General features: G+C 42.2%; 2 protein-coding genes across 2 annotated transcripts in view; one reads left to right on the forward strand and one right to left on the reverse strand.

Moving 5' to 3' along the window:
- The window catches only part of LOC115437227 (inositol monophosphatase 1-like), a 194,014-nt gene that overhangs the window by 6,422 nt on the left and 162,839 nt on the right, over positions 1–24,753 (forward strand). The window lies entirely within an intron of this gene.
- Positions 325–22,894, reverse strand: LOC115437192 (E3 ubiquitin-protein ligase RNF31-like). Its single transcript, XM_030160386.1, has 18 exons — positions 22,804–22,894; positions 22,537–22,589; positions 22,292–22,458; positions 21,871–21,995; positions 21,748–21,794; positions 21,552–21,674; positions 14,896–15,122; positions 12,884–13,066; positions 12,550–12,732; positions 12,120–12,218; positions 9,527–9,616; positions 9,088–9,196; positions 5,801–5,919; positions 3,071–3,184; positions 2,913–2,985; positions 2,646–2,739; positions 1,675–1,843; positions 325–615 (listed from the first exon to the last, which is right to left on the reverse strand). Exons 3-18 carry the CDS (start codon positions 22,406–22,408, stop codon positions 487–489), a joined length of 2,001 nt encoding a protein of 666 aa, XP_030016246.1. The 5' UTR covers positions 22,409–22,458; positions 22,537–22,589; positions 22,804–22,894; the 3' UTR covers positions 325–486.

Below are 24,753 nucleotides of genomic sequence, written 5' to 3' on the forward strand. Positions count from 1 at the left end.
TGCCCGTAAGTAGCTGGGATAGGCTCCAAGCGACCCCCGTGACCCTAGTGAGGATAAAGCGGGTTCAGAAAATGAATGAATTGGAACTGACTGAATAAAATGAGGCTCCACACGAGTGTTTCCTCCTAAGAATAACAGTTTTGTTCGTAATCTAACTGAACTGGTTAACTGGGCTTATCTTAATGGTTAGCTGCTGTCAACCCACTAGCTGCTGGCTGATATTAGTAGCTGTTTAAACAATCTCCTTATTGTCTATTATTATCTATTTATTTTCTTTACATTTATTTATTTATTTATTTTCTTTACCATTTTAATTAAACAAAAACTAGATGAACATAGTAACAGTTGTAACAGGCTTTAATGACATTAATCATTAATTAACAACAGTCTGAAAGTACGTTTGTCACAGTGAACTTCTGCTGCTCACATGCAGCAACTTGTGTTTTAGTCTGTTTTAGTTACTATGGTGACAGGGGGAGGAGCCAGTCAGTCCCTCAGCAGCAAGTGAGGAGGTGGAGCTGGAGCAGCCACAGCAGGGGTCAAAGGGCACGAGGAGTTTCCAAAGTTGAACAGAGAGTGTGGCTGTTTCCTGAGCGGGACAGCATCAGTGACCACCTAAAAGGACAGAATACTGGGCTGTGATTGGGCAGAATACTGGGCTGTGATTGGACAGAATACTGGGCTGTGATTGGATAGAAACCATCACACACAGCAGCTGTATCTTAAACAAATAAAGGTCAGTTACAGAAGGTGAGACCATGATGAATCATATGGGCGGAGTCAAGGGAAGGTTAACATCTGGTCAAAAAAATTTAATGACAATAATCTACACCAAACTTATAGTTTTGGGTTGGTAATTACTTATATTTTCATGAAAATGTATTTTGAAGTGAGAAAAAATTTATGAAAAAAAATTTTCTGAGTGTGAATCTTTGTACAGCGACCCAGTTTAGTGTCATCATTCTGGGTTCATTTTATTAACTCTCATAAATAAATTAAATTTATTCCAAATACATTGATATTTGACTATTATGTTATTTATGTCATATTCTAAACACACAGTGTTTAAGATTCATAAATGCATATATCTGTGCAAAGTACATCTGAATATAATGTTAATATTATTTGTATGTTGTAAATATTGTAAATAAATGTATATGATGTTGATAATTGAAATAAGAAAAAAAAAATTGATATTTTCTTTTGTTGTCCATCTGTGACACTGACATTTGTCTAAACTCTTACTATTTAGGTTTGATCCCATATTTTTTTCCTCTATAACCAATTATTAGTTTGTAAAATAGAGGGTTTAAGGTTCACACTGAATACATTTGAGGATGAATATGTCAGAGGAACTTCACTTTGGAGAACTTCGGAATTCTGGCAAAAAAATAGATGTAAATTTTTTGTCCATCTGTGATGCAGTAGTTTTAGATAATTTTCATTTAAAAATGTTTTAAAATAAATGTTGTCCTTTGAGTCTGTTTCAGATGGCATTTAGACCTTTATAGTTATGTGGAATATTTGTGTTAAACTGGTCTGGTTCAATAGTTATGGATCAAACAGTAGTGGGCAGTCCATCACCCTTGACCCCACCCATATGGACTTTACATCTGTCCAACATTAGTAGTAAATGGAAGGAGGTGCAGGTCTCCATTTGGTTGTGTTACTGACCATCCGGAGGCGGTCAGTGTATTTTGGCTCTGATTCATCCGGTCTCCTCATTGGAACGGTGACGTTCCAGCGCTGCAGCTCCACCACCATCTCCTCTGTGCTGAAGAGCATCACTGGGTCAGCACGGCAACGGTTAATGAGCTCCACCAAACGCTCCTTATAGTGAATCCTGAGAAGACAGACAGGCCTCTGTGAGGTGAAGAACTCTGGAGGAACCAGGAGGAACCAGGACCAGGAGTCCATGTCCAGAGGAAAACCATCATCTACACATTCTGAAGGTTATTTTCATTTCAGAAGTTCAGTTTAGGAACCAAAACTACCAGGTAGATTTAGGAAGAGATTATATTTCTGTCACTGACTTGATGAAATCATGAGGGTTAGACTAACCCTAACTCTGGTTTAGTGTTAGTCTAACCCTCATGATGATTAGGTTAGTTTAACCCTAACCCTAAACCAGGCACAGCTCAAACAATATCAATGTAAAGATCCATGTTTTTCAGTTCTCCAAATCTCTTAGGCATCAGGGTTAGGGTTTGGTAGGGTTAGGCCTTGGTGGTGGGGTTAGGTAGGGGTTAGGGGTTGGTGGTGGGGTCAGGTGGAGTTAGGCATTGGTGTTGGGGTTAGATAGGGTTAGGTGTTGGGGTTAGGGTTAGGTGGGGTTAGGTAGGGTAAGGTGTTGGTGGTGGGGTTAGGTAGGGTTAGGAGTTGGTGGTGGGGTTAGGTAGGGTTAGGAGTTGGTGGTGGGGTTAGGTAGGGTTAGGCATTGGCGGTGGGGGTGGGGTTAGGTAGGGTTAGGGGTTGGTGGTGGGGTTAGGTGGGGTGGGGTTGGTGGTTGGGTTAGGTAGGGTTAGGGTTAGGTCATCTCCAACAGCAGTAATGGTGTTCAGGTGGTTTACATTAACTGGAGGGAAACAGTCCAACTCAAGGGTGGGGGAGGTTCTAGTCTTACTGGTGGATGTTAATGATCTTACTGGCAGTATCCTCTGAAAGTGGGTGGGGCCGGACGTCCACAGGGCTCCTCCTCCTTCCTACTGCTGTCTCTGAACTCCAGAACAGAACACTCTCCTGAAACACCATCACACAGGTAAATCACTGAACACCTGGATCTATCAACACATAGGATGAAAATGATGTAAAAAACAAGAAGAAAAGAAACAAGTCTAACCCTAACCTAAAAAACATAAACACAGACCTGTGGACAGAAACAAGTCCACCGGAGGGGAGGACTAAATTCTTACCAGTAGCTTTCAGACCGCTGTCAACTGCACTGCTATTGGCCGGTTTCAACCAGGAAGGGGATACCCTATAATACTGATGGGCAAAGAAAATGAGGTGTACTTGAATGACAGGAGACAGCTGACCAACCAGGTGCATGTGACAGCCAAGTGGGCGTTACCTGGAGCAGCAGGTGGAGTCGGGTTACACTCCAGTCTCTCAGGTGATAGAGACAATCTCTGGGATGATGAGCATGGAGACCTTTGGACGCACAAGTGGAACCGAAACTACAGGCCTGTAGTCAGAATAGAGACAGTAAAGTCAGAGTAGAGACAGTAGAGTCAGACTACAGACAACAGTAGAGTCAGACTAGAGACAACAGTACAGTCAGAGTAGAGACAGTAGAGTCAGAGTAGAGGCAGTAGAGTCAGAGTAGAGTCAGGGTAGAGACAGCAGAGTCAGACTAGAGGCAGTACAGTCAGACTAGAGACAGTAGAGTCAGAGTAGAGGCAGTAGGGTCGGAGTAGAGGCGGGAGAGTCAGAGTAGAGGCAGTAGAGTCAGAGTAGAGACAGTAGAGACAACAGTAGAGTCAGACTAGAGACAGTAGAGTCAGACTAGAGACAACAGTAAAGTCAGAGTAGAGACAGTAGAGTCAGACTAGAGACAACAGTAGAGTCAGAGTAGAGGCAGTAGAGTCAGAGTAGAGACAGTAGAGACAACAATAGAGTCAGACTAGAGACAGTAGAGTCAGACTAGAGACAACAGTAGAGTCAGACTAGAGACAAAAGTAGAGTCAGAGTAGAGACAACAGTAGAGTCAGAGTAGAGAGAGTAGAGGCAGCAGAGACAGAGTAGAGACAGCAGAGACAGTAGTAGAGACAGTAGAGTCAGACTAGAGACAACAGTAGAGTCAGAGTAGAGGCAGTAGAGTCAGAGTAGAGACAACAGTAGAGTCAGAGTAGAGGCAGTAGAGTCAGAGTAGAGACAACAGTAGAGTCAGAGTAGAGACAACTGTAGAGTCAGAGTAGAGACAACAGTAGAGTCAGAGTAGAGGCAGTAGGGTCAGAGTAGAGGCGGGAGAGTCAGAGTAGAGGCAGTAGAGTCAGAGTAGAGTCAGGGTAGAGACAGCAGAGTCAGACTAGAGGCAGTACAGTCAGACTAGAGACAGTAAAGTCAGAGCAGAGACAACAGTAGAGTCAGACTAGAGACAGTAGTGTCAGAGTAGAGACAACAGTAAAGTCAGAGTAGAGGCAGTAGAGTCAGAGTAGAGACAACAGTAGAGCCAGAGTAGAGGCAGTAGAGCCAGAGTAGAGGCAGTAGAGTCAGACTAGAGACAGTAGAGTCAGACTAGAGACAACAGTAGAGTCAGAGTAGAGGCAGTAGAGTCAGAGTAGAGACAACAGTAGAGTCAGAGTAGAGGCAGTAGAGTCAGAGTAGAGACAACAGTAGAGTCAGAGTAAAGACAACAGTAGAGTCAGAGTAGAGGCAGTAGAGTCAGAGTAGGGGCAGTAGAGTCAGAGTAGAGTCAGGGTAGAGACAGCAGAGTCAGACTAGAGGCAGTACAGTCAGACTAGAGACAGTAGTGTCAGAGTAGAGACAACAGTAAAGTCAGAGTAGAGGCAGTAGAGTCAGAGTAGAGACAACAGTAGAGTCAGAGTAGAGACAACAGTAGAGTCAGAGAAGAGACAGCAGAGCCAGAGTAGAGGCAGTAGAGTCAGAGTAGAGACAGTAAAGTCAGAGTAGAGGCAGTAGAGTTAGAGTAGAGACAGTAGAGTCAGACTAGAGACAGTAGAGTCAGAGTAAAGACAGTAGAGTCAGAGTAGAGACAGTAAGGTCAGAGTAGAGACAGCAGAGTCAGACTAGAGACCGCAGAGTCAGACTAGAGACCGCAGAGTCAGACTAGAGACCGTAGAGTCAGACTAGAGTCAGTAGAGTCAGACTAGAGACAGTAGAGTCAGAGCAGAGACAACAGTAGAGTCAGACTAGAGACAGTAGAGTCAGAGCAGAGACAACAGTAGAGTCAGACTAGAGACAGCACAGTCAGAGTAGAGGCAGTAGAGTCAGAGTAGAGACAGCAGAGTCAGAGTAGAGGCAGTAGAGTCAGAGTAGAGTCAGTAGAGTCAGAGTAGAGACAGTAGAGTCAGAGTAGAGACAACAGTAGAGTCAGAGTAGAGACAGTAGAGTCACAGTAGAGGCAGTAGAGTCAGAGTAGAGGCAGTAGAGTCAGAGTAGAGGCAGTAGAGTCAGACTAGAGGCAGTAGAGTCAGAGTAGAGGCAGTAGAGTCAGACTAGAGACAGTAGAGTCAGACTAGAGACACCAGAGTCAGACTAGAGACAGTAGAGTCAGACTAGAGATAGTAGAGTCTGACTAGAGACAGTAGAGTCAGACCAGAGACAACAGTAGAGTCAGACTAGAGACAGTAGAGTCAGAGCAGAGACAACAGTAGAGCCAGAGTAGAGGCAGTAGAGTCAGAGTAGAGGCAGTAGAGTCAGACTAGAGACAGTAGAGTCAGAGTAGAGACAACAGTAGAGTCAGAGTAGAGACAACAGTAGAGTCAGAGTAGAGACAGTAAAGTCAGAGTAGAGGCAGTAGAGTCAGACTAGAGACAGTAGAGTCAGAGTAGAGACAGTAGAGTCAGAGTAGAGACAGTAGAGTCAGAGTAAAGACAGTAGAGTCAGACTAGAGACAGTAGAGTCAGAGTAAAGACAGTAAGGTCAGAGTAGAGACAGTAAGGTCAGAGTAGAGGCAGTAGAGTCAGACTAGAGACAGTAGAGTCAGTAGAGTCAGAGTAGAGACAGCAGAGTCAGAGTAGAGGCAGTAGAGCCAGAGTAGAGGCAGTAGAGTCAGAGTACAGACTGTAGAGTCAGAGTAGAGACAGTACAGTCAGGGTAAGTCGTTCAATAGACTCACAGGTCCAGGAGTGAAAGGTTGACTGCAGCCTCCACAGAACTGATGTTTGCACTGAGAACAAGTGAAGTGAAGACAGCCTCCTCTGGACAAACTGAAGACCAGCTGACAGGATGGACATTCTGAGGGAACAGGGTCACATCAGAACCACATTAGACCGTCTTTAGGACCAGCTGACAGGACTGACACTCTTGAGTAAGTAAAACATTCATGAATTCCACTATGTGTTTTTAATGTTATTTAATGTATAAAGTTAATGAGGAACATAAGTGGACAATAGCAAGAAAACAACAAAATAAAAGAATGTTCTATTCAAAGCACAATCACATCTGTGATTGACACGTCTGTGATTGATACGTCTGTTCCTGTGACCTCCGCCTCAGACAGAACTTCCCCACACTATGAGTAGTAATAGAACAGAGCAGAGAATACTGAACTGTGACACCAACCCACTTCCTGAAGTTTGATGCCCAGAAATGTCCTGAACACAGAGCAAGAGCTCAATGGGAAACACAGGGGGCGGGGTCTGTGCAGGTAAATCCACCTCTACATACTGACAGACAGTCAGAAGTCATGACTCACAGGATTAATGTTTTTTTTAGGAAAATGTTCCATATTTAGCCTGTGAGTGTCTTAGGATATTGTTCCTGAGTGGGTTAAGCAGGACATCAACAGGGAGGCGCGTCCAGCCTCAGCAGTGATGTGGATGATGACGTACTGGTCTGCTGTGGTGAGGGTGGAGCTGAGCCAAAAGGCCCAGCTCTCTAATGACTAGAACATCATTATTCCTATCCTCACCGGTGACAATGAGTTGTGGGTGGGGACTGAAATGATGACATCACAAATAAAAAGGGTGTAAAGCAGGGGTCTCAAACTCATTTTCTTTCATGGGCCACATTCAGCCCAATTTGATCTCCAGTGGGCCAGACCAGTAAAATAATAACAGAATAACCTAGAAATAACGGCAACTCCAAATTTATGTATTTATTTTAGTGCAAAAAACCCCCATGAAATTATGAAAATACTTACTTTATAAACTATCCCAACAAAAAAGATGTGAATAACCTGAAAAAACTGAAATTTCTAAAGAAAAATCAGTGCAATTTTAACAATATTCTGCCTCAACTTATCATTTCTACATGTGCATTATGGATCAGATCTACAAAGACACTAAACACTTAGTAACAGAGAGGAAATTGTTAAAACTGTGCTTAATTTTCTTCAGACATTTCAGGTTGTTCATATTTGTTCAGGTTATTCAAATTTTATTGTTACAGGATAATTTGAAAATGTAAATATCTTCATAATTTAATGTTATTTTTTGCACTAAAACAAACACAAAAATTTGAAGTTGTCAATATTTATAGGCATAGTGTAATATTTTTTTCACATCAAATCAAGAAGAAAATATGGAGTCATTAGTTTTTGTCAGTTCCTCTGCTGTTATTATTTGACTGTAGATCATATTGGTCTGTATGTGGAACCTGAACTAAAATTAGTTCCACAGCCTTGACTGTGGAATTTTTGCACTTTGTAAATTCATCCCACCGGCCGGATTGGAACCTTTGGCAGGCCGCATCTGGGCCCCCGGGATGCATGTTTGAGACCCCTGGTGTAACGAGATGGCCGCCGCAGGGTGTAGGGTAAGAGGGACAGTTATCAGTAGGAGACCCAGGAACCACCTCATGGTCAGGAGGAGGAGATCTGGGCTTCTCTGATTAGACTGATGAGACTAAGGCAAGGATTAAAGCAAAAATTTTTCATCTGACTGAAAATTTTCTTCTGGTCCAAATCATTGGCCACTATTAAAAATGATGCAATACAATACTACTATGGCGTACAAGTTTATATAGTCAAATTTGGCAATACTGTAAAACACACTGAATGGGAGAGTGTACAGGTGTAGAAGATTAGTAACATGGATAGAAAAAATGTCATGAGTGGCATGGGTGGGGGGTCTGGGGGTCCTCCCCCAGAAAATTTTTAAAGCTTCAGATCAATTTTGGTGCTCTGTGGTTAATTTTAAAGGGTATGAAAACCTTTGAAGCAAGTGAAAATAACTAGAAGAAAACCTTACTGCAAAAAATGAGTGAAAAACTTTTTATTTAACAATTTAGGAACTCCTAAAACATAACTCCAACAGCACATGAATTTTGGGGAAAATGTCTGTGTCAATGTAACCCTAACCAACTCATACAGAATTTTCTTGTGGCAAACTCCGCACATGCACGCACCAGGCTGCTTCATTTTTTTGCACCATGATCTAATTGGAGTTCCTTCGTCTCCCTTCTCATTAAGCCACGCCCACCTCCATCTATTTTTCACGCATCTCTCAATAGTTACCACATCAGCACCTTCCTCTACAAACATGTCCATGATGTCGTATATGCTAGCCAAAATAATCTGTACGTCGTCAAACCTGCGTCCACAACCCCCCCCCCCGCCCCGCCAATATCGTGTTCTCTTTTGATTGGAAGAAATTACGTCAACTGAAACATAAATTATATTCCGTTACAGATACTCTCTGAGGGTATTTAAAATACAGTGGCTTTGCAAATACCAAGGGTGTTACTCATTCATTCAGTTTTATCTTCGTACTGTACCACACAGATAGAAATAAGATGCTAAACGGGTCAAAATAAAGCATTTATGCAGTCGAGCGCGTAACCGCGTAAGGCCGCGGCGCGCACAGGTGCACGCACGGGAAGGGCACATACACACAAACACACACACTAGTCATATACCGGCAAGAGGAGATAAGCTATGAACCCAAACATGAAAGTCCATGTACATCAGTTGTGTCTTCTTCCCTTTTCGCTGTGGTTCATTCATAATGAAAGCTACTTGTTAGCACTAAACTACAGTTAGTCTGGAGGCTGAACTTCGGTAAAGCTGAACTTGTCCATGTGTTTCTGAGGCACATAATGAGCAGCGTTTCCTTCCAAAGAGAAATAGTCATCAATCTGTCCTCCCGACATAAAAATAAAGAAGTCATCTTATTATCATCACTGTTAAACCTATCAGCCCCCTGTGCCTGTGCCTGTGTTAAACACCTGCAGACCCAGGACAGGATCGCGGAGTCGCGTGGGGAAGTTACTTCAATATGACTTTTTTCCCCCCTCAATTTTTCCATTTGACGGAAATCCGTCGTGGTGACGGAGAACTTTAATCCCTGGACTAAGGCCTAGACTGGGTAAGAAGATGGAGCATAGCTGCTCAGTAGAACACAGTAGAGGACTCCATCACAACACTCACTCGTACACACACAACCAAGAAGATAAGGTTGGTACCAATGCTGCTGGAGCTCAGGTCAGTGTTGGTTTGGACGTTCTCTGGTTGGTTCTGCTGTTGCCACAGTTTGAACTGATCACAGCTCAGACCCTCATGGTGAATGGACCACTGAAGAAACACAAGAGGACATGACGCAGCTGAACAAACCTGGGCTCTGGGTGGAACGAATGCTTCAAAAACATGTCCTATCATATTCCATATCTGTCACAAAGCAAACTGTGCACTTAAATGTGTCATCATCTGGGCGTCACTTTGTGTTCTAAAACTTAAAACATAGAAAAATGTTCATGACAACACAAGCAAGCATGGACAAGAGTGAAGGTAACCCTGAAGGAGTGACCCTGAAGAGGTTCTACAAACTCCAACCATTAAGCATGACAATGATGACCAGTGAAGAAGGTTTGACTGGACTGTTGAGTGGACACAGGTGGTACTTACAGGTGATCTGCACTGAGAACAGGTGCTTTTCTTACAGCTGGGACAGTCCATCCTCAAGCGGTCCACCTCATGAAGCATCCCGAAAGAACACTGGCACACATCCAGAAAACATTTACAAACAGAAGACACGACACAACACCACCTTCATCCGCCCACTGGTCTGATGGAGGGTTATTTGCCCTTTAACTGGGTCTGAATTTAACAGCAAATACTACTGTCTGTAACCGCCTAAGCTAACACCTAACTGCCTAAGCCAGGGGTCAGCAACCCTGGTCCTACAGAGCCACTATCCTGCATGTTTTAGATGTTTGCCTCTTCCAGCACACCTGACGGTCGTTATCAGGCTTCTGCAGAGCTTGATGATAGGCTTATCATTTGAATCAGGTGTGTTGGAAGAGGGATACATCTAAAATATGCAGGATAGTGGCTCTCTAGGACTAGGGTTGCTGACCCCTGGCCTAAGCTAACACCTAACTGCCTAAATTAACATCTAACCGCCTAAACTAACACCTAACCACCTAAACGAACACCTAACCACCTGACACAACAGCCTCATCACAGTTATATGAACTTCAACTCTGATAAACACCTACATGCAGCTGACAGTCTGACATCTGAATCATTTTAACACCAGAGTACTTAACATCTAACACTACTATCAGTATCAGGATTTAGTTGATATATTTCAATAACAGACTTTATAGATTTAACTTTGAGTCAAATCCATATTTTCTGTGTCTAGAGTCTAAAAGTCAAAAAGGAATCCAAACTATTTCAATGTTTAAAGTCAATAAATGATTGTTGGTTGTTAGTAGGCCTGTAACGGTACACGTACTAAAACAAACCGTTTCGGTACACACCTGTTCGGTTCGGTACACAGCTGTACCAAAACGGCACAGTATGATGAGAAAAAGAAAAAAGAATGAACGACGTCGTTCGACACGGAACTTTAAATCCGCGCAAGTTTCACACAGACTTAAAAAAGGAGCACACATTGACCCAAAATATGAAATAGCAGTTGATATAAGGTTAAAAAAACCAACAAATATGATGTGAACCTGGAAGGAAGAGGCTGAAGACCCTCCACCATCAGTACAGTCCAGTTTGGATCAGTTCAGGTTCAGGTGAAAGACAACAACGAGGAAACAGACGTTAATAAGACGGACACTATTTGGCCCCTAGGAACTACGGTAGTTCTAAAACACACTAGCTCTGTCTGTCTGTCTGTGTGTCTATCACGTACACTGTATAATAGAGGAATAAATAGAACGTTGAAAGTATGTAAAGTTTCACTTTCGCTTCACGACAGCGTTCATTACATTAGTTGTGGACCGCACCCCCAGGTATATAACTGCGCGCCCCCCTACCCCCCGGCTCCGACAAAAAAAAAAAAAAATCCCCCGTACACACAGGCACACACAAATACATACAGTGGTCGAAACAGTTTGTTCTCTGTCCTAAAATAAATAATTTGGTTCATTGTGTTGTTGAAGTTTCTCTTCAGTTTGTTTAAACAGAATACCAGTTTACCCTCTTGTTAATGTTGCACTTCATGTGGAATTTTTATGTTATTTTTATGCAGAATGTGAAGTGACAGAACTGTGTGAGATTTGTCTTGTTTGTTCGTAACTACCTTTCAGGGAAAAGTGCAATACTAATGTTTAAAATACATTTAGTAATATTAATAATTTATTTTATTTTCTATTTGATTTGTAGTAGCAGAATTATATTATTCCTGTTTTGCTATATTCTATTGTCTCCAAAAATTGGGGGAAAAATGTTAAAAAATTCATAAATGCATTAATAGACATTTTGAGGGGCTTTCTTTCTTCCTGTACCGAACCAAAAAAAAAAACGAACCGTGGCTTTGAAAACCGAAAACGTACCGAACCGAAAATTTTGTGTACCGTTACAGGCCTAGTTGTTAGATGTACCCAGGGTGTATAACTACTGTCAGTCTACGGTTATAAGGGGGACAGTAAAGGGAGGGTGGTCCAAAGACCACCTGACTGAAGACACTCCAAATGAAGACAACCGGGCCAAAGACCACCTGACATCTAACAGGTCTGCTGTTGTTTGAGATGGAAGATCTGGATCAGTATCTGAACAAATAGCTTCACAACAATCAGACAACCTCTGCGATGACCTGTAACGTCTTATCTACACACTAACACATTGTCACTCCAGCTGATGAAACCTCAAACCCATCAAATGATGGTTTTATGAGACAGGGGCAGTTTGAGGCGTTTCCACTGTCCTGAAGCCTGCAGGACAAATTAACTTTGTCAGGTTTTCTTCATTTAATGACTGAAACCAAAGTTAAGAAAAAACAAACTCACTAAACACAACATGAATCTCAGAATCTGAGCTGGGCCACCAGACTAACCACCCTGAATATTTGGACAATGTGGATGACACCACAAATCTGATGGCATTGGCTCAGACATGTCAACAAAGTTCAAGCTTCAATGGAAGTCCATTGGCAGTAAAATAGCAGAGTCTGAAACCTTCTGTTTTTGGTAAGATCATCTGTGACTGAACTCACACACACTGACTAATGGCCAAAGGACACAGCTCACAGTTACAGCCTCACATGAGCACACCAGCAGAAGTTGGTCATTTCCTGCAGAGCTCGGTCTCGTAGTTTTCTCTGGAATAGTTCATGGAGCTGAGGTGGTAGGAAGTGACGAATCTGGAAACATAAATAAACCAAAGACTTGACATTAAAGGCTTCAACTGATGGGACAAAGAGGATCCTCGTACTGAAGTATCACTGGAAACATCTGTTTAATAGGGTGTGCTGAATTCTACAAAGGGAGTTACTGAAAAAAAACCCAAAACCTCTAGACATTGTAATAAGCTCATTATAAAAAGCATGTTTAATCATTAGTTGTCCATGATGGATCTTTGAGATATTTCATTACTGCTGATAACTATACCTTTGAGCAGTTTCCTTCAGTTGAGCACTAAACACTGTGAATCCACAACCTGAAGTCTTATGGATCATTATTGTGACCTCTGACCTGTGTGTCCAGCAGGTTGAAGTAGTCCATGGCCTCCTCCATACCACCGTGACCTTGGATCCTAGGCCGACCACACTGAGGACACACTAACTGATCGATGCTCTTCTCTTTAATGGCCACTGAGAAAAATGTCTTAAAACATGTCTGACACAAAAAGCAGGAGCAGTGAGTCATAGTGATGACCTACAAAATAAAGACACAGAGGAAGAAGCAAAGTTATGGGCCTTTTACATTTAGGTATAGTCCTCAGATGAACGCATAAAGGTGCATATGTGGTAACATACCACGGCTCTCTGGTCTGTGACTGGCTGAGGCAGATGACATCATGACTCACCTTGCTGAAGGACACCTGCTCCTGACAGATGGGACAGCTGTATGTCAGGAACTTGAGGGCTGACGGGTAATCCCTGTTCAGGTGGACCGCCTCCAGGACATCCGTTGTGCTGAAGCGTGGCCCCTCCATGTCCAGGAGGCGGAGAAAGATGGCCGCCTTGTCAGGAGGAAGACAAGATGCAATCTGAAGGGACCAGTAAGTTGGAGAGAGCATCAGAGACATGAACAGATCTTCAGCAAGGCTCAGTAACAAGACTTGGCCAGGACAGTATAACACCACAATGGAATAAAAGTCTAAAAACTCCAATTGGACACTTATTACAGTTATTCAAGGACAAATACAGTGGATCAGAGGACTGACTGTGGCTCAGAAAAGTGGGTCAGGAAGTGGGTAAAAACACAACACAAACAAGCATTTCAGTGATTCTGGAATAAGGATTGTATTTGGGCAGTGTTTCAACTCTCTAAAACACTCTATTTTTATACTGCTGACCCCTCCTGTCGTCTGACATACTCTGGTAAATGTCTTGTATTATTTTCTGTTGTGTGTTTGTTGCCTCTGTAGTTGTAGTATAATCACTGCTAATATTTAGTGCCGTTCTAGATTTCTCCTGTCCTAGAAAGTCGCCACTTATTAGAGTTTCAACCAGATAGTGACCACTGCATGATTCTAATATATTTACCCTTACCCTAACCCTTACCCTGGCAGTGCAAAGCCTCGGGTACACCACCAACCACTGCATGATTCTAATACGTTTACCCGAACCCCCTAACCCTAACCCTGGCAGGACAAAGCCTTGGGTACACCACCAACCACTGCATGATTCTAATACGTTTACCCGAACCCCCTAACCCTAACCCTGGCAGGACAAAGCCTTGGGTACACCACCAACCAGAGTCCTGCACAGGTCCACTTGTCCAAACCTGCACCCTCAAAGCTGAGTATTGCAACCTGACCTGCTACCCTCATTTTTTTTCAAGTCCAATCCGCACCCGCCCGTACCCCCGTACATTAGACCTGCAACCCAATCCGACCCTTGATTAAACACATTGTCTACACAGTAATTCTCTTTTAAGGGCTTTAATTTCAGCTAAAACACATGCCATCAATACATCTCTAATCGGTCTTTGACACCTGAGGTCACACTCGCAAAAAAAAAAAACTAGTGCATTCTGGGTAGTGTCGCTATTTTGGAGGGTAAAGAGAAAAACAAAGCCCTTTACTCAGAGATACACCCACTACTAAATTAATAGAACCTGGTACTACACTAATAGAAGCCCATTCAACCTGGTACTAAACTAACAGAAACCCATTACGCCTGGTGCTAAACTAATAGAACCCCATTCAGCCTGGTACTAAACTAATAGAACCCCATTCAACCTGGTACTAAACTAACAGAACCACACTGAGCCTGGTACTAAACTAATAGAACCCATTCAGCCTGGTACTAAACTAACAGAACCCTGGGTGCTAAACTAAAAGAACCACTTCAGCCTGGTACTAAACTAATAGAACCACATTCAGCCTGGTACTAAACTAATAGAACCCATTCAACCTGATACTAAACTAACAGAACCCTGAGTGCTAAACTAAAAGATGAAAAAATAAAGGAAGGTCCGCACAACCAGTGAGCTCCCAAACCATTTATTTGTGACGTTTTGGGCCGAGGCCCTTCATCAGACCAAGTCTGATACTAAACTAATAGAACCCCATTCAACCTGGCAGGACAGTCTAAATAAATACAGGAAGGACCTTGTTTCTGTTAGAGCAGCTGATTATTCGTCCTTAATAGAGGAAAATAAGAACAATAACAGGTTTGTGTTCCGTTCTGGATCCAGACTGACACAGAACCACAGTGAACATGAGTCTAGTATTCCTACAACCCTCCATAGCAACGATTTTATCAACTGCAATAATAACATTTAATTCATCAGATCAAATTAATGTCCTCCTGTCCTCCACAAACTCTAGTCCACCTTTAAATCCTTCAGACCCAGAAGATGATGGCTCACCTTGATATGATCTGCTTCAGGATCTGATTTGGGTTCTACCTGGATGCACTGAGGAGGTTCAGGTCCTGGAACCAGAGGTACAGAGTGTGTTCTGTTTTGTCTTCTGGCTGTTTCTGATTGAGTGATCCGTGCAGGTGAGCCGACCTGCTGGTCTCTGCCAGACTCTGGTCCAGCATCCAGCTTCAGTCCATCCATGGTCCTGCTGAGGATGTCTGGAGGTGAGGCACCTACAAATCAATAAATACTGTTCAGTAGCTTGCATTCCATGTCCAAACAATGTCAGGATTACCATTCCACTGATTCAAAAACATTTGTACAACTGCAGATAAAATTAAATACTGAAGTCCTACTGAGGTTCTACTGTAGTCCTGCTGAGGTCTGAGCCCTAACCCTACTATGGTCCTATTGAAGTCCTGAAGTCCTACTGTGGTCCTGCTGATGTCCTATTGAAGTCCTTCTGTGGCCCTATTGAAGTACTACTGCTCTCCTATTTAAGTCGTACTGATGTTCTACTGTAGTCCTTCTGTGGTCCTACTCAGATCCCATTGAAGTCCTACAGAGGTTCGACTGTAGTCCTACTGAGGTCTGAGCCCTAACCCTACTGTAGTCCTACTGATGTCCTATTGAAGTCCTACTGAGTTTCTACTGTAGTCCTGCTGATGTCTGAGTCCTAACCCTACTGTGGCCCTATTGTGGTCCTACTGAAGTCCTACTGAGGTCATATTGTAGTCCTACTGTAATCTGACCAAAGTCCAACTGTGGTTCTGTTGAAGTCCTACTGTTGTCCTACTGAGGTTCTGCTGTAATCCCACTGAAGTCCTATTGTTGTTCTGTTGAAATCCTACTGTGGTCCTATCAAGGTTTTGCTGTAGTCCTACTGATTTTCCTGGTGAAGTTCTACTGAGGTCCTACAGTAGTTCTACTGCGGTTCTATTGAGGTCCTACTGTGGTCCTACTCAGGTTTTACTGTAGTCCTACTCAGGTCCTACTGTGGTTCTACTCAGGTCCTATTGATGTCCTACTCAGGTCCTATTGTGGTCCTATTGTGGTACTACTGTAGTCCTCTTCAGGTGTTACTTTAGTGCTACCCGGGTCCTATTGAGGTACTATTGTAGTCCTACTGTGGTCCTATTTTGGTTCTACTGCGGTCCTATTGTGGTTCTACTGTGGTCCTACTGTAGTCCTACTACGGTCTTACTCAGTTCCTACTGTAGTCCTACTGTGGTCCTACTCAGGTCCCACTGTAGTCCTACTGTGGTCCTATTGTGGTTCTACTGTGGTCCTACTGTGGTCGTATTGTGGTTCTGCTGTGGTCTTATTGTGGTTTTACTGTGGTCCTACTGTGGTCCTATTGTGGTTTTATTGTGGTCCTACTGTGATTCTATTGTGGTTCTACTGAGGTCCTATTGTGGTTTTACTGTGGTCTTACTGTGGTCTTACTGTGGTCCTATTGTGGTTCTACTGTGGTCCTATTGTGGTTTTACTGTGGTCCTGCTGTGGTTCTACTGTGGTCTTATTGTGGCTGTACTGTGGTCCTATTGTGGTCCTGCTGTGGTTCTACTGTAGTCCTATTGTGGTTTTACTGTGGTCCTATTGTGGTCCTGCTGTGGTTCTACTGTGGTCTTATTGTGGCTGTACTGTGGTCCTATTGTGGTTTTACTGTGGTCCTACTGTGGTCCTATTGCAGTTCTACTGTGGTCCTATTGTGGTTCAATTTTGGTCCTATTGTGGTTCTACTGTGGGCCATACTTTGGTCCTATTGTGGTCCTACTGTGGTCCTATTATGGTTCTACTGTGGTCCTACTGTGGTTCTATTGTAGTCCTATTGTGGTCCTACTGTGGTCCTATTGTAGTTCTACAATGGTCCTGTGGTCCTACTGTGGCCCTGTTTTGGTCCTATTGTGGTTCTACTGTGATTCTACTGTGGTCCTATTGTGGTTCTACTGTGGTCCTGCTGCGGTCCTATTGTGGTTCTACTGTGGTCCTGCTGTGGTCCTATTGTGGTTCTATTGTGGTCCTGTTTTGGTCCTATTGTGGTCCTTTGGCAGCTTCTAAGAGTCGGCCGGTTGTCTGATCTTTTCTTGTGGCTGCTCATGTTAGTCATGTCTCTCTTCAAACTAAAAAGTAAAGTGGACAAGGAGCACAAACAGCTTGTTTTTTGGAGTTTAGTGGACAAGCGGACTGCCACATAGAGCAAATAAGCACATAAGCAAAACAATCAGAAACATAACTACTGGACTACACAGACAAATATGGGAAATTTGTGTGGTTAAAATGCATAAAACTGCTACTTTAAGCACTGCAGACCTCCACTGTGGAGTCAGTTCTGGTGTAGACCTCCACTGTGGAGTCAGTTCTGGTGTAGACCTCCACTGTGGAGTCAGTTCTGGTGCAGACCTCCACTGTGGAGTCAGTTCTGGTGCAGACCTCCACTGTGGAGTCAGTTCTGGTGCAGACCTCCACTCAATTTTCATGGCCCACTATGTGGCAAGACGGTTATTAGAAGGAAAGACAACTGCAGGATTGCCAAAGTGTCACGGAGACACACACCTCAGCTGCCCTTAATTTACAACAAAATAGATGTTCCACTGCAACTAGACTGGAATGTTCACCTGCTCTGGGCCTGCAGTAAGTTAAGAGTAAAACTGCAGCTTCCCATGAGACTGAAACTCAAAGATTTCAGTCAAAAAAGTTTCATGTCCACACTGTGACTTCACTTGCTACAAGAGAAACCTTGCAAAACACATTCAGAAGAAACACTCCAAAGCATTCAAGGATGTTACAGAAAGGGGTCACTAGAAGAGTGTCTGCGTTGATCAGACAAATGGCATATCAGCCGTCCACAAAGGAACTCAGGGCTTTTCTGTACCAGTACATGTCCTCAACAAAACCTGGGACTGTGTGCATAAGGCTCAGTGGGAACTCCAAGGGTATTTATCATTTTTGAGAACTACTTGGTTCAAATTCAGCTTTATCTTCAGTTTTAGAAAACTTTGGCAGTCACTGAATCCTGGATGATAGAAAGAGCTGACTGGTAAAACTAGACAGCAAGCATTACTGGAATTCAACCCAACTGTGAAAAACACACTCATCTACTAAGTCCAGAACAACGAGATGGGACTGACTCTGTTGTAAGAAGATCTACTTCATAGTAAGCTGAAAATCCCTTTATGGTATTTTATGTGATATTGTGTTAATAATGACTCCACCCTTTTCAGATGGACATACCAGTGTTGAGGACATGGTGATGTGTAATGTTCATGGAGAATGTGGACCTTGGCAGGTTCCAACAGAAGCTTTGACATGGTTCCACACCACTGTCTCTTCCATACAATTATTTATCTTCTTTAACCCTCTTTTTTTTTTTTTTTTTTTTTTTTTAAAGTTGTGGTCCAATATTTGCCCATTGGACACAGTCCTCCAAAGGCCTCTTGTGAGAAGATGTGCCACCAGTGTTTATACTGAAGAAGAGGACATTGGGGGACATGTCCCAGGCCTGTAAGGTGTGTATATATTATACGTCCTACATGAACTCCACTGATTGGTTGGTTTGTTTGTTTTCCTCTAAGGACCAGGAGCAGCTGCAGACTCCACAGGCCATCTCACTTAATGTGGACACGACTGTGGAAATTTAAGCTGGTTTTCTACTTGTATGTATTTATTGTTGCAGTCTTTTTGTTGTAGAAGACAACCTTTTTCCCACTTTTCTATCAGACCACAAGGTGATTCCTGACTGCAGGAGTGCAGCACAGCGGTGTGGGGAAAACCCAAACCTTTTTTTTTCCCACTGAGGGAGTTGCCTGTTGTCTTGACGATGGGGGAGGAGGAAGTGGCAGACGCAGCAGAGCTCTTTAAAAAACTCTGGCAAGAGGCGACAGTATTGATGAGCTTGAAAAGGAATCCATCTGGGAGCGTTTCCGTTTGTTTTCAATGACATTTAGGACATGTGGGTGTTTTTGGAGGAGGTTGTGGATCATGTGGACTGTCTGTCAAACTGTGAATGGACAGCTGACCCATAAAGGACTTAAAAACACAAGAATAGGGCTGGGTAAAAAAATCAATTTGATTGATTTTGGATTGATTTCTTTTTAATTTTGCATAATTGATAAATGGTGGATGAGATCAATGTTTCAGAGCGGTACCGTGAGTAAATGACCCGGAAACCGTGGAGATGGATGCGCGGCCGGCACTGTCTCGCGAGCCCCTCGCAGAGGCGGGGGCATCTTGGTCGTGCTCGCGACGGTTCTAGTGCGGGAGAAACGTGGAGGAAGGGTGGGAAAACCCCTCAGTGGGAGGTCCTCCCAGCCTCAAACTCGAAGACGCAGTGCAGAGGAACTGGCTGGCGGAGGTGGGTCACGGAAGCCAGCTGATCAAGAAATATTGACTTGGATCACCTGTGGCTGAGTATGGAGTTAGAGGAATAGTAAAGCGGAAATCATGAAGCTCCGCCCACCTCCCCCTCCAGTGAGTTTCTTGTACCAAGGGCCCAACATGATTCTGTTTCGGGGGGGCAAATTGGATGCAGTGCCCCAGGGTGACAGTAATGTGCCTTAAGGCTGGAAGCACCAGGTATAAAACAGAATAAAGATGACGAAGGAGTCTGTTGACTGTTCACTGAAGAAACATGGACATATTTCTGTCCTGTTCATTATTTAAGAGCAGATTAATCTGTTTACTGATGAAATGTCATATTTATTTCCTTTCTAATATCAATATTGATTCTGTGCTGCATGGCTGCAGTAGTCAAATAATCAAGTTACAACTCAAAATTGCACTTTGGTATCACTAAATGAATCTGAAACAATCAATTAATACTGAATCGAATTGAAATGAATTGATTCAGAACCTTATGAATTGAAATAAGGAAATTGGCCATGATACCCAACCCTACACAAGAATGTTTGATTATTTTGGATTTGATTTAATGAAGAATTGAATGATTGCCTGTTTATTCCATGATGAACACTAAAGGTAAGTTGATGTGTTTGACAGACGCAGCTCAGCTATAAATGAAAATAAAATAAATGGTGGCTCAATATGGGGGAAAAAAATGTGGAAAAAAATTACATCAGGCAAATGAATCCAATAGCACTGTATGGTATAAAAGCAGATGTCAGTATTGTATAGTAGATGCTATGTGTAAAATTTTTTCAATAAAGTGCAAAAACAACATTATCCATAAGGTAGTACATGATATGAGGCTAATAATTATAATGAATATGGTTTTAATGGTTTTTACTTCCCTTTATGGTGCAATATATTTAAAATCTAAACAAAATGTAAACATTTGACACTGAACACAAAGAACACAGAACTGAAACGAGCAGAACCTGACTCTGGAAACTGAAACTAAATAAAAGAAAACAAAAATGAAAAACTATTGAAAAATACAATACTATAACTCTGGTGTGTTGTCATGGTTAAAAGAGTGAAAATACATAACATCCAGCTAAAGATCTTAAGGTTTACAATTCAAATACACATACTTAGTGGGCCTATCATATGCATTTATCAATATTTTCCATATTAAAATCAGCTGATTGTGTTGAAAAGATAAACCTCTTTCTAAGGGATATTATTAATTGAAAAGTATGTTGTTTTTATGAGGACAGGGGACTGTATGTTTGTTTGATCAGTGAGCTTAATGTTATTTATAGTGTGATCCAGACGGGGGTTATAACACACCGCCACCGATGTGTCGGTGCATTTTATTTTGAAAAATCTTAGTTTTTTCCTTCCCTATGGTGGAGGTGACCTGCACCAGAACTAACTCCACAATGGAGGTCCGGAGCCAGATCCCTCTGACTTTCACATGAAGTCAAGTTAACTCGGGTATTTAAAAAGTGTTTTAGTTCCAACAAAGATTATTTGCACTGGCCGTTAAAAACAAAAGCATTATAACTGTTAACAGACTTGTTTACTCAGCTAAAGATTAAGCAAAGATGCACACTTGACAGTTAAAAACAAACGTAATATAAAATGTTAATGAAATTCTATTTTTGTTCACGAGTCAAGTTCTTTTATTTATAAGAAAAAAAAAGATTTGCACTTGGAGTTTTAATCATGTTCCATAATAAAATGTTTAAAAATTTCTTTTTTTTTTTTTTTCTTTAACTAAGTAATTAACGTTACATGTATGGACAAAAAAATGCACTGCACTTTAACAACAAATGTATGAATATGTTTACCAGCTGTTATTTGCACAGATAAATAAAATTATAAATAAATACTGTAGTAATCCAAGACTTTTTTGGACTTTTTTTTAAAGTTGATCCCGGCCTTGGCCAGAAGTGGCCTCCAGCCAGTTTGAGTTTGAAACCCCTGCTCTACATCCCACGCACAAATGAGACCCCAGGGGTTGGAGGGTGGGCCTTAGCTGAGGGGGCTGGGCTTAGGAAGGGTTTGGTGGGTGGGCCTTAGCTGAGGGGGCTGGTCTTATGATGGGGTTGAGGGGTTGGTGGGTGGGCCCTACCTGAGGCGGCTGGGCTTATGAAGGGGTTGGTGGGTGGGCCTTAGGTGAGGGTGCTGGGTTTAGGAAGGGGTTGAGGGGTTGGTAGGTGGGCCTTAGCTGAGGGGGCTGGGCTTATGAAGGTGTTGGTGAGCGGGCCTTACCTGAGGGGGCTGGGCTTATGAAGGTGTTGGTGAGCGGGCCTTACCTGAGGGGGCTGGGCTTAGGAAGGGGTTGTAGTTGTTGGATGGGACGCTGAAGTCGATTCCCTGCAGCTCCTCAGCGTAGGACCGCCTCGCCTCACCCTCCCTACTCTGTTCCCACTGGATAGCTGCAACAAGAGGGGTGAGGTCAATCTCACCATGCTGAATTTTGCTGGTCACATGATCACATGAGCGGTTTACCTTGGTGTCTGGACAAGTGTTGTCTGTCAGGGGTGGAGTGAAATGGGCTGTAGGGTGAATGTGGCAGATCAGTATCATCTGGACCGTATGCATTCACTGGATGTTTAAATAAACCAGCTGTACCTTCCTGATGACACACATACACCTATAGGAGGCGGGGTCTGCAGAGGACGCCTGGCGTAAAGGGGAGTATCCCTCTGGAAGGCCCTCCTCATCTCAGACACGAGCAGCGATAGGCTGGACGTGCCCTGACAGGAAGTGACAGTATTGTATATTTGGTTCATTTCATGAGGATTGTCCTTCAGGAGCCCTAACCATAACTGTACCCTACCCTAACCGTACCCTAACCCTACAGGAACCCTAACCCTACAGGAGCCCTAACCATAACTGTACCCTACCCTAACCGTACCCTAACCCTACAGGAACCCTAACCGTAACTGTACCCTACCCTAACCCTACCCTAACCCTTCAGGAGCCCTAACCCTACCCTAACTCTTCAGGAACCCTAACCTTAACCCTACCCTAACCCTTTGCTGTGCCTCACCTGTGTCCAACTGCTCAGTGCGTCCAATTGAACATTGCCACTGGCGTCCACGCAGGGGCAGGCGGGGTTTATCACCATGGAGATGGATGGACAGACGTAGCAGCGGGGGCGGGACATTGGGTGTGTCTCATGGAGCCAAATGCAAACTGGGATATTATACTCACTTCCTGTGGAGACAATCATTGACTGATCAATGACTGGCTGATCAGTACTAATGAATAATGATTGATTCCTCATAAACTGACCTTCAAAGTGGACAGGAATGGTTCCAGCCAGGTAAACAAGTCTCTTCTTCTCTCTATTTGGAAAACCTGCCAGATTATTGATCACCCATCAGTCACATTTTTAGTTAGTTGTAGACAGGAACAGTTCTCTTTGCATGATATCAGTCAGTAGCATTATAATAATATATTAATACATTTATTGATCAATAAACAGACCTCTGATTCCTCAGTGGTCACCTGCAAGATCTGTGACTCATATAATGAAAAGTAAAAAAAGGCTCTACTTACAGTAAAAATCTGAATAGAGACGAAGGTCAGAGAACACAGAACGGACGGTCTGGAGGTCAGACAGCGTTTCTACTGGACATCTGTACTGACACTGAAACAGAACACACAGAACCAATGGAACCATCAGAACCAACAGAACAATCAACATCTATACTGAAGATGAAAAAAGAAACAGAACCAATGGAACAATCAACATCTGTACTGAGACTGAAACGGAACACACAGAACACACAGAACCGATAGAGCCAACCGAACCAATAGAACAATCAATATCTGAACTGACACTGAAACCAAGAAACAGAACCAATGGAACAATCAACATCTGTACTGAGACTGAAACGGAACACACAGAACCGATAGAGCCAACCGAACCAATAGAACAATCAATATCTGAACTGACACTGAAACCAAGAAACAGAACCAACAGAACCAATGGAACTATCAACATCTGTACTGACACTGAAACAGAACACACAGAACCAATAGAGCCAACAGAACCAACAGAACAGTCAATATCGGAACTGACACTGAAATGAAGAAACAGAACCAACAGAACCAATAGGGTGGAGGCTCTGAGCCACTACTTCAGGTGCACACTGACATGCCAAGAATGCAGGACGTTCATTGACCACTGCCAATTCGATTCCATTCGTGGGCGGGGTCAAGGGTGATGGACCACCCACTCCTGCTTGATCCATAACTGTTGAACCAGACCAGTTTAACACAAATATTCCACATAATTGTAAAGGTCTAAATGCCATCTGAAACAGACTCAAAAGGCAACATTTAGTTTAAAACATTTTTAAATGAAAAATATCTAAAAACACTGCGTCACAGATGGACAAAAAATTTACATCTATTTTTTTTCCAGAATTCCAAAGTTCTCCACAGTGAAGTTCCTCTGACATTTTCAGCCTCAATTGTGTTCAGTGTAAACCTTAAACCCTCTATTTTACAACCCAATAATTAGTTATAGAGGAAAAAAATATGGGATCAAACCTAAATAGAAAAAGTTTAGACAAATGTCAGCGTCACAGATGGACAACAAAATTCAATATCAAATTAAATATTTTTTTATTTCAATTATCAATATCATATACATTTATTTACAATATTTACAACATACAAATAATATTAACATTATATTCAGATGTATTTCACAGATATATGCATTTATTAATTTTAAACAGTGTGTTTAGAATATGACATAAATAATATAATTGTCAAATATCAATGTATTTGTATAAATGTAGTTTATTTATAGAGTTTATAAAATGAACCCAGAATGATGGCACTAAACTGGGTCACTGAACAAACATTCACACTCACTAAACTACTCAAAGTTCTTTTTGAAATTTTTTCTTATTTCAGAATACATTTTCCTGAAAATATAAGTAATTACCTACCCAAAAATATAAGTTTGGTGTAGATTGTCATTCAATTTTTTTACCCAAATGTTAACCTTCTCTTGACTTCACCCTCAATTCAATTCTTTGTTATTGTATAGAAACCATATAGTCAATCAAGCGTCTTTCATGCTGGCAGAGCAAAACAACCAAAATGTTGGTTTGTCTCCCATCTGTACTGGCTCACATATGACAGTTCTACTTCATATGGCTATAAGATAGTTTTATTACTTACTACTGATACTACTATGTCAATATTATTATTATTTTGTTGTACAATGTACAATGACAATAAAGATATATTGTATTCTATTATTATTATTATTATTACTCTTTGTATTATTATTATTATTATTATTATTATTATTACTACTACTCTTTGTATTATTATTATTATTATCATTATTATTATTATTATTATTATCATTATTATTATTATTATTATTATTATTATTATTATTATTATTACTATGATTATTATGGACCTGGACCCTAGGTTAGGGTTACCTGGACTCAGTAACCCTGGAGGACCAGTAATTATAAA

The sequence above is a fragment of the Sphaeramia orbicularis genome, chromosome 17, assembly GCF_902148855.1.
Source record: "Sphaeramia orbicularis chromosome 17, fSphaOr1.1, whole genome shotgun sequence".
In the NCBI taxonomy this organism is placed as follows: domain Eukaryota; kingdom Metazoa; phylum Chordata; class Actinopteri; order Kurtiformes; family Apogonidae; genus Sphaeramia; species Sphaeramia orbicularis.